The sequence below is a fragment of the Mauremys mutica genome, chromosome 17 (genome assembly GCF_020497125.1).
Source record: "Mauremys mutica isolate MM-2020 ecotype Southern chromosome 17, ASM2049712v1, whole genome shotgun sequence".
NCBI classification, from domain to species: Eukaryota; Metazoa; Chordata; order Testudines; family Geoemydidae; genus Mauremys; species Mauremys mutica.
Window position 1 is genome coordinate 12,156,499 of NC_059088.1, and position 9,786 is coordinate 12,166,284.

A 9,786-nucleotide genomic window follows, 5' to 3' on the forward strand; every position below is an offset into this window, starting at 1 on the left:
GAATCATGGCCCCCAAAGTTCCATTAAATCTCTCCACCAGGCCATTTGTTTGATGGTGGTAAGGGATGGCCACCATGTGGTTCACCCCCATGAGCTTCCCACAGATTTTTCATGGTCCCTGCCAAGAAATTAGTTTCCGAATCCATAAGGATGTCGGAGGGCCAACCTACCCTGCCAAAAATGTCTGTTAGTGCCTGGCACACACTTTTAGCCCTGGTGTTGCTTAGAGCTACTGCTTCCAGCCATCGGGTAGCAAAATCCATGAAAGTCAGTATGTACTGCTTTCCTCTGGGGGTCTTCTTTGGGAAAGGACCTAGAATATCCACAGCTACTCGCTGAAATAGGACCTCAAATTATGGGGAGTGGCTGGAGAGGGGCTTTGACCTGGTCTTGGGGTTTTCCCACTCGTTGGCACATCTCACAAGACCAGACATAATTAGAAATGTCCTTGCCCGTTCCCTCCCAGTGGAAAGACTTCCCCAAACAGTCTTTGGCTCGGTTCACCCCAGAATTGCCACTGGGATGATCATGGGCTAAGCTCACGAGCTTTACCCGGTACTTAGCTGGAACCAGAGGTGAAAGTAAGCCGGTACGGTACGGTACAGTGTACCGGCAAGAGCCAGTACACCGTGCCGGACCACACTGGTTTCCACAGTGGGGATTTAAAGGGGTCAGAGCTTCCCACCGCTGCAGGCAGCCCAGAGCCCTTTAAATCCCGGCCGCGGCTCCGGCAGCTGGGCTGGGGCCAGGATTTAAAGGGCTCGAGGCTCCCTGCAGCGGCTGGGCTCCGGGCCCTTTAAATCCCAGCCCCAGCCCGGCAAAGCTCGGGGTTCCCCGTGGTGGCTGGAGCCCCGGACCCTTTAATTTGCCCCTGAGCCCTGGCGGGGGGACTCCCAGCCACCTCTTCAGCTGGGAGCCCCGGGGTGATTTAAAGGCCCTAGGGCTCCCAGCCACTGCCAGTGCCCCAGGGCCTTTAAATCTTGAGAGGCCACGCCCCTTCCGCTTGAGGCCACGCCCCCCTCAGGACTCCAGCAGGACCGGTAAATCCTGTAAGTTACTTTCACCCCTGGCTGGAGCTACTAACTGTCTTTGAGGACGCCAGTCTTCCTGGTGTCCACCAGAAAGAGTCTCCTTGTGTAAAAGTCCTTGTTCTACAACAAACCGGGATCGGTTAGAAGAGCTGAGGCGGTGGGGTGCTCCGTGCCGCCACCCAAGCTTTCTGAAGGCTGTCACCTGCTTCCTGCTCAGCCTGGAACTGTTCCCTTGATGCTGGAGACATCGGTTCCTCCTTGGACTGTGGACTTGGGCTTGGTCTCTCTTGAAACGATGCAGGTGATGAGGTTGTTTCTGTTGACTGTGAACCGCTCTCCGCTGGTGCACTAGGTGGTATTTCAGGCTCTGGCTGAGTCTCTTGGGTAGGGTTATCTGCTGCTTCTGCCAGTTCAGGCTCACTGGTGACCTCTGGCGTTGGAGTTGTAAACGGGTTTGCAAGCGCTGGACTCAGTGCTGGCAACGGTTCTGGTGCTGGTTGCTTTGCCAGTTCCGGGACTGGCTTTGGCTGGTCTCTGGGATTGGCTCCACTATGGCTGTTGCAGCCATTGGCAGGGGATCCAGTTCCACCACCTGTCTGGGTCTCTGGTAACACAGACGGGGCCCTGGTGAATGGCTCGGGAACAGAGATAGGTGTGAAGGCTGGCTTAGCCTGGCTGCAGGTGACCCTTCCCACCCTCTTGGCTAGCTTCACATGGCTGGCCAAATCTTTCCCCAGCAGCATGGGAATGGGATGATCGTCATAGATGGCAAAAGTCCCCATTCCAAACCAGCCCTTGTACTGGACAGGCAACTTGGCTGTAGGCAAGTTTAAAGAGTTTGACATGAAGGGTTGAATTGTCACCAGGGCTTCTGTGTTGATGAATTTGGGGTACACTAGGGATTGGTGGATAGCTCACACTTGTGCTCCAGTGTCCCTCCACATGATAATCTTCTTCCCGCCCACACTCAGTTTCCCTTCGCTCTGAGGGTACCTGGAAGACATCTGGGCCTGAGGACCTTGGGTGTGATTCTGGTGTAATGAACTGCAGTCAGTTGCGGTTCTTGGGGCAGTTGGCCTTCACACGCCCCAGCTCATTACCTTTAAAACATCGCCCAGCTGACTGGTCACTGGGGCAAGGTGCAGGGATGGTGCAACCATTTAAGTGAACTAGGCGGTCACCTAGGGCAGCAACCGCGGTGGCCGGATCTTCGGCCGCCCCTGTCGCCGCCGGCATTTAGGCAGAGGGAACTGGGGCAGGGGAGTGCGGGGAGGGACGCCTGCAGCAAGTAAGGGGGGGGAAGGAGGTGGCACCAGGGGACCTCCCTGCCCCAGCTCACCCCTACCCCGCCTCCTCCCCAGCACACCGTGGCTGCTTCACTTCTCCCGCCTCCCAGGCTTGCGGCGCCAATCAGCTTAGGCGCCATAAGCCTGGGAGGCGGGAGAAGTGAAGCAGCGAGGGCGTGCTCAGAGCAGGGGTGAGGTGGGTGCCTCAGGGTGGGGAGCTGCCGCAGGGGAGGAGACGTCTCAGGGCAGATGGGGGAGCAGCCATGGGGGGGCGCCTCAGGGCAGAGGCGGTGCAAGGTAGAAGTTTCGCCTAGGGCGTGAAACATCCTTGCACCAGCCCTGGCGAGGTGGGTTGCTGGAGACGGGTGTGGTGGGGCAATAAGGTGTCTGGGGTTTTCCTTGGGATGGAGGTGGGGTCTTGGGTTGCCCCTGGTGATAGGGTTTTGTTTCGGGTTGCCTCTTCTGGTATTTGCCCCAACTACTACTAGTTTTTCTTCTTTTCTGCCACCTCCACCCATTTGGCTCCAATCTCCCCTGCCTCAGTTACAGTTTTGGGCTTCCCATCTAGGATGTACCTTTCTATTTCCTCAGGAAAACCCTCTAGGAACTGCTCCATTTTTATTAGGAAAGACAGCTCTTCTGGAGATTTAACGCTTGCTCCTGATACCCAGGCATCCCAATGTGGTAGGCGTGCCGGGAAAATGCTTCATCAGGTTTCCACTTTAGGGCTCTGAACCACCGATGGGCATGCTCGGGTGTTAGACCCATTCTGATTCTGGCCTTGTTTTTAAAAAGTTCATAACTGTTCATGTGTTCCTTAGGCATTTCAGCCACCACCTCTACTAACAGTCCACTGAGCTGCAGCCTCAGCTCACATGTACTGCTCTGTAGAGATGCTGTACCCAAGGCAGGCCCTTTCGAAGTTTTCTAAGAAGGCCTCGGTATCATCACCTGCCTTGTAGGTGAGGAATTTTCTGGGATGGGAAGCGGTACCTAGAGAGGGGTTGCTAGGGTTGTCTGGTAGATCCTGCCTAGCCCTTACTAACTCTAGCTCATGCTTCATCTCTTTCCTTCTGCTCCATAGCTCTCCTGTGGGCAGCCTTCTCCCTCTCCATCAGTCTTGTGTTCATTTTCTTGCTCTGTGGCTTCCAGACTGGCCAGCTCTAGTTTATTAGTGGCATCACTGGTACTTATTTTCCTGCTTTCTTTTGCTGGGTCACACCCCCGCTGCAGTTCACTGAAACTGGGATGCACCCAGCTCAGGGCTCCTTAGTTAAAACTCACTATATCAGAGAGGTAGAGAAAAAAAACCCCAAAAGCCCCACAATTCAGCTTGTAAATTCCTTTTGCCAGCTGCTTGCTCACAGCTTGAAACCTTCTCTTAACAAAGACCCTTGTTAAAAAACTTAACACCTCTGTCTTCAGCTCTGCTTTCTAAGCAGCTAAAAAGAAGAACAAAAAAAATCTTATGACTTTTGGTTTAAAATGATCCCACCGCTCTGACACCATGTCAAGGTTCCTTTCCCTCCCCTGAACTCTAGGGTACAGATGTGGGGACCAGCATGATAAGCCCTAAGCTTAATTACCAGCTTAGATCTGGTTGCTGCCACCATCCAAATTGTTAATCAGTCATTTGGGAAACTCTGTCTACCTCCCTCACAGAATATCTCCCTCCCCAATACTATAACCCTTCCCTGGGTAGCCTTGAGAGACTCCTCCACCAATTCCCTGTGGAACACCGATCCAAACCCTTGGATCTTAAAACAAGAAAAAAAAAATCAATCAGGTTCTTAAAAAAGAAGGCTTTTAATTAAAGAAAGAAAGGTAAAAATCTCTGTAAAAGTCAGGATGGAAAATAACTTTACAGGGTAATCAGATTCATAGAGCCCAGAGGAACCCCCTGTAGCCTTAGGTTCAAAGTTACAGCAAACACAGGTAAACTCTTTAGCAAAAGGAACATTTACAAGTTGAGAAAACAAAGATAAAACTAACACGCCTGGCCTGGCTGTTACTTACAAGTCTGAAATATGAGAGACTGGTTCAGAAAGATTTGGAGAGCCTGGATTGATGTCTGGTCCCTCTTAGTCCCAAGAGTGAACAACCCCCAAAACAAAGCACACAAAGCCTTCCCCCCACCAAGATTTGAAAGTATCTTGTCTCCTTATTGGTCCTTTGGGTCAAGTGTCAGCCAGGTGACCTGAGCTTCTTAACCCTTTACAGGTAAAAGGATTTTGGTGTCTCTGGCCAGTCGGGATTTTATAGTATTGTACACAGGAGGGCTGTTACCTTTTCTCTTTATAGCTATGACAGGGTATCTCCCAGGGCACAGTAAGAGCAGCAGCATGTGGGTGGCACAGGGCCGGTGTATTGTGAGTGCAGATGTGGCGGGCGCGAAGCCATCAGTCCCAGGGAAACGTCATGCCCAGACCCTGCATCCGCTCCTGGTAAACAGTGTCGAATTGTTGGCTCTGTGCCTCTGAGAGGTGGTTCCTCCAGTCACCGCAGATCCCTGCAAACCACAGGGGATATGGTCTAGGGTGCCCCTCACTCCCTACCCACAGCCCCTGCCCCCCAGCCCTGCCCCTGCACGCTCTACCCACACCCCTCATGCCTGACCTAAAGCCCCCTACTTTCCTGGCCCTGCCTCATGCAGCTCTGCTGGTGCCCCTCAGCCCCAACTTACAGCCCCCTGCTAGCCCAGGCCTGGACCCACCTTTCCTCAGGAGCTCCCCCTTCTGGTGGTCCATGTACTCATCCCTCAGCTGGGAGAAGTTGGACATTTTGTTCCCCTTCATGCTCTGGAAGGAGGCGTTCTCCACCACCGCGGCCACTTGCTCCTCACTCAGCTCCTTCCCCAGGAAGTGGCAGATTCTCCGCACGCTGCCCCACGGGTCCTGGGGAGACACTCACTGCCGTGAAGGGCGGGATCGGGGGTTCCTCAGTTTCCCCACCCAGCAGGTTCTGCTCCCCACTCGGTCCAGACAAACTGGTACCTCTGAGGGCCCTGGCCACAAGCTACGTCGGCTGCCTGGGGCGGGGTTAAGTGTGAGCGCGGCCCCCAGGGGGCGGGATTATCCCTACCTGCTGCAGCTCCTCGTAGGTGATGGAGAAGAAGTTCTCGTTGCCCTTCAGCCCCATCCAGCCGGTGACGTGGTCGAACCAGGAGCCAAAGGGCACTGTGCAGGGGAGAGCGGCACAGTGACCCCAGAGCTGGCACCACCCGGCCCCTCCACCCTGGTCTGCTGGGGACTGCAGGGGCCTGGGACACCTGGGTTCTATCCTGGCACTGGGAGGAGAGGCGGGGCTGGAAGTCAGCAGTGTTTGCAGACCCCCGGTTGTGCTGCAGCTGTTTGGGGAGGGGGGCTCTGAGCTGTGCCAGGCCCTGGGCAAAGGGCTGCTCAGAGCTGGCTGGGGATGCACAAACTCGAAGCACTTGTGACTTGCTTGGAACCCAGGCGTCCGGCTCCAGCGTGCCCCCTCCCCCGAGTGCTGCTCACCGTTCCCACTCAGGAAGTCCTCGAGGAAGGAGTCCAGTGAGCCAGGGTCCTTGAAGACGCGCACCAGCTTGGAGAAGTGGTACAGTGAGACCAGGACGTCCTTGGGGCAGCGCAGGGTGTAGATGATCTGGCGGGAGTGGGGGGGGTCACTACCAATCAGGGGAGGGGGATGCCAAGTGAACCCAGCAATTAGCCACCCACCCTGGGCCGTCACCTCCCCACCCTCTCTGGAGGGAGAAGGAGTCGCCGCACCCCACTGCCTGCTCCTTCGCACGCCCACATTGCTATAACTCACACCCAGCAGCAGCCCTGGATTCACCCCCCTCCTGACACACAGCCCTGTCGGTGCCCCTCAATCCCGACCCGCAGCCCCTGCTCTCCCGTCTCTCACCTTGGCCTTGGAGCGCTGCAGGGAGTTGGGGAAGAGCTGGACGGGGAGGTGGGAGCAGAGCAGCCGGGGCGGGGGGTATTTCAGGGCAGCCTCCAGCCCCACCTTGCTCTCCACCCAGGGCGCCCGCTCCCAGTTCAGCACGCTGCGCACCCAGCCAGGGTCCCCGCCACAACGGATCAGACTCAGAATCTCCAGCATCCAGTTAGTGCCTGGGGATGAAAGGGTTAATGGGCCTGAAACAACCCCTCAACCTGCTAGGTCCCCCTCTGCTCCCAGAGCCAGGGAGAGAACCCAGGAGTCCTGGCTCCCAGACCTTCTGCTTTAACCCACCAGACTCCCCTTCCCAGATCTGGGGATCGGACCCAGCAGTCTGGTTCCCAGCCCCCACACCACATTTACTGAGATGCTAAAATCAACTCTTGTTTTCATAGAATATCACTCTAGGTGACTCTGAGGTGGCAACTCCCTTCAGGGGACGCTACCCAGGGCAAAAAGTCTCACAATCACAGACTATCAGGGTTGGAAGGGACCTCAGGAGGTATCTAGTCCAACCCCCTGCTCAAAGCAGGACCAATTTCCAACTAAATCATCCCAGCCAGGGCTTTGTCAAGCCGGGCCTTAAAACCCGCTCTGTGTCAGGGGTCTCATGGCGCTGCCAGCGGCTCTGGGGGAAGCCTGTGATCAGAGCACATCTGCAGAGAGCCGGCCTAGCACCAGGTGGGCGAGTTGGACCCCCAGGGAGCAGCCTGCTTTGTCTCCCTCTGGGCTGGGGCCATGTGAGCCGAGGCTCTGACATCTAGGAAATCTGGTCGTGTCTCACACACACACACACACACCCCGTACCTGACTTGGGGTAGGTGATGTTGAAGACGTCATCATCCCGCACCTGGAATTCGTTCTCTAGGTAGCTCAGTTGCTCAAGGGCGTAATCCAGGCGTGGGAACAGCATCCCCTTGTAGGTGATGTACTCACGTGCCATGGCAAGGCTGGGACAGAGACAGACCTCCCAGCGTCAGTGCTATCCCCTGTGTGATACTAGGGGACACTGCTGCAGGGGGCAGGGCGGGGGGCTCAGTAGGGGCGCTGTGGTGCAGGGACGGGGGCGGAGGCTCAGCAGGGGGCACCATATTCCAGGGTGAGGGTGTTACTTGGCTGTCCCGCCCCAGAGCCAGCTGCATCTCAGCACTGGTTGAGCTGATTCCTTGGCATGGTCCCAGAATGACTCTAGGGCCTGTGCTGGTGGCTGCGGCTGGGAGAACAGCCCCGGGCCTGTGGTGGGAGCCCACTCTTGGGCTATGTAATAGGCCCAGGCACTCTGCTCTCCCCGCGTCCTCCCCAGCTAGGCTTGGGCCCAGGCAGGGCTGGTGCCATTCAGCCTTTGGAGGCCCTGTTGGGCGCGCCCTGGCCAGCAGTGACCTTTGGACCCGGGCAGAGATGGTGCCTTTAATCCCCCCCAGGGTCTGTCATCTGGGGCGGCTCCCTGTCCCAGGCAGGTCCCTGTGCCCCTTCCCAGCTGGGTCAGGTGCCCGGGGTCTGGTGTGGGAGTGGAGGGGGCAGGTGTGGGGCAGATCCTGTCATTCCCCCCCATGGAGGGGCTGCTTTCATTGTAGCACATCATTAGCCCACCTGAGTCACCCCCCATCCCTGCTCCACATCAGCCCCTCCATGGGGAACTGGGAGTTCAGGCTCCATGGCCCATTCAGCATCTCCCCGGGGGGCACTGATTGGTGCCTGTTGTGGGTTTGCAGATGTCTCCACCCTAGGGATACAGCTGATCCCTGCACTGCCTCTGCCTGAGCCTGCCAGGCCCTGCCCTGGGACCAGATCCCAGCTGGCTGCACCCTCTGTGTCCCATTCCCCATCCCATCGGGCCAGCCAGGCCCTGCCCTGGGGCTGGATCAGAGCTGGGGCATCCTGGGGGAACACACCCTTGGGCGGGGAAAGGGTCAGGCTAGGGACTCTTGTGGATGGGGCAGGAGCTGGGAGGGGATTTGAGAAGGACCCTGCCGGGTCAGCCCAGGGTCCATCCAGCCTGGGATCCTGTCTGACAACGCTCCCCGAGCTGCAGTCACGGGCTGATCCTGCCGGCTTCTGCTGGTGAGAGGTGTAGGGACCCCCAGAGCCTGGGGCTACATCCTGCCCACCCTGGCTAGTGGCCAGCAAAGGTCCTGTCGTTCAGGCGCTCACCTCACGCGCCCTTGAACCGGTTACACCAGCCCAGCCAGGGAGGGGCACAGGTTGGCGGTGGGCCGGGTGAAGGGGGGGGGGGATTCCTTAGCTTTGTCGGGCAACCCCTGGTCCTTGTGTTACGTGTCCCTAGTCACGGTCTCCACCCCAGGCAGGAGTCAGAGACGCCCGTCACCCCCGCGCAGCCGCCTCTCCTCCAAGCGGAGCCGTCCCAGGCTAGAATCTCCCCTCCCACGGAAGCTCTGCCACCCCCCTCAGCATTTTTCTGCCCCGTTTGCAACCCCCTGTACCCGCTGGGAGACGGGGCGGCCAGCACTGCGCGCAGTGTTCCCGGTGAGGGCGCACCTGGAGCCGAACTAAGCAATTTGCTGTCTTAGCGCCCGGCCCTCTCATTCTGCAGTGCTGCTAGTTCCCAGCTGGGCTCCTTCCTTCCCAGCTCCCGGGGGAACCCGCTGGGCCAGGCCGGGGGCACGTCAATCTATCAGTTTGTTCCAAGCCCCCCACCCCCTTAGTCAGCTAGTCCCCCCGACTGGCCACCAGGCTTCCTGCTCCTCAGGGACTGAACCCGCCTGCTGGGTTTCGAGTCGTTAGAAAGCTGCTTCTCCCCGTGCTTCACACCCAGCCCAGAGTCCACTTTCCCCCCTTCCTCCACCCCGCTAGGCTCCGACGTGCAGATTTGAATGGATCCTTCTGCCCCCACCCAACCCCACTGCGGTCACAGGCCAATCCCCCTCTTGCTGCCCTGGTGTAGGGAGCTGAGACTCGCCGGGTCAGCACAGCAGCGCCACTCGCTGGTGATCCTGGGAATTAGCTCCGTTTCAGCCCCGAACACCCACTGCAGGCTGGTGGCTCACCTGCCTCAGGCCACATGTCCCACCTGTACCCCAGGCCCCCGCAGTGCCCCCACTCTGGGTCTCCCCTCCCAGGGGAACCCCCAACCCTCTAGCCCCACCTTGCCTCAGTGGCTACGGCCAGTCATCATCTAACCCTGCTCACTGGGGCAGACGGCAGGCTGTGAACCACTCATCACTGCTGGGGGGTGGACCAGCTGCCTCTGCCTAACCCCGGGCTGCACCTCTGCAACCCCAGTACCTGTTTGGGCCTTAGCAAGGCCTCAGCCTGGGGATGTGCCGTGCCGTGCCGTGCTGCCAGGTCCTTCTCTCCCAAGAGCTAGAGTGAAACTGACCCCAGTCCTGGCTCACAGCCCTTTTATAGGGCCAGTTGTCTCCTAATTGGGCGTGGCCCCAGCTGTGGCGGCTTCCCCCAATTGGCCGGTTCTTGGCTCTCAGCCCCAGCCCTCGCCAAGGGCTGGCTTTAACCCTTTCAGGGCCGCAGCGAGGTCACTGCCTGCTATAGTCGGTGTAAATCAGGAGTGATCCCATTGCAGTCACGGG

The 9,786-nt window shown here is 58.0% G+C and overlaps 1 protein-coding gene across 1 annotated transcript; it reads right to left on the reverse strand.

Annotated features, from left to right (window-relative positions):
- Positions 1 to 4,476: 4,476 nt before the first annotated feature.
- Positions 4,477 to 9,544, reverse strand: LOC123351433 (sulfotransferase 2B1-like). The gene is made up of 7 exons (XM_044990781.1): positions 9,485 to 9,544; positions 7,049 to 7,191; positions 6,206 to 6,414; positions 5,815 to 5,941; positions 5,399 to 5,493; positions 5,031 to 5,211; positions 4,477 to 4,826 (listed from the first exon to the last, which is right to left on the reverse strand). Exons 2-7 carry the CDS (start codon positions 7,182 to 7,184, stop codon positions 4,717 to 4,719), a joined length of 858 nt encoding a protein of 285 aa, XP_044846716.1. The 5' UTR covers positions 7,185 to 7,191; positions 9,485 to 9,544; the 3' UTR covers positions 4,477 to 4,716.
- Positions 9,545 to 9,786: the final 242 nt, after the last annotated feature.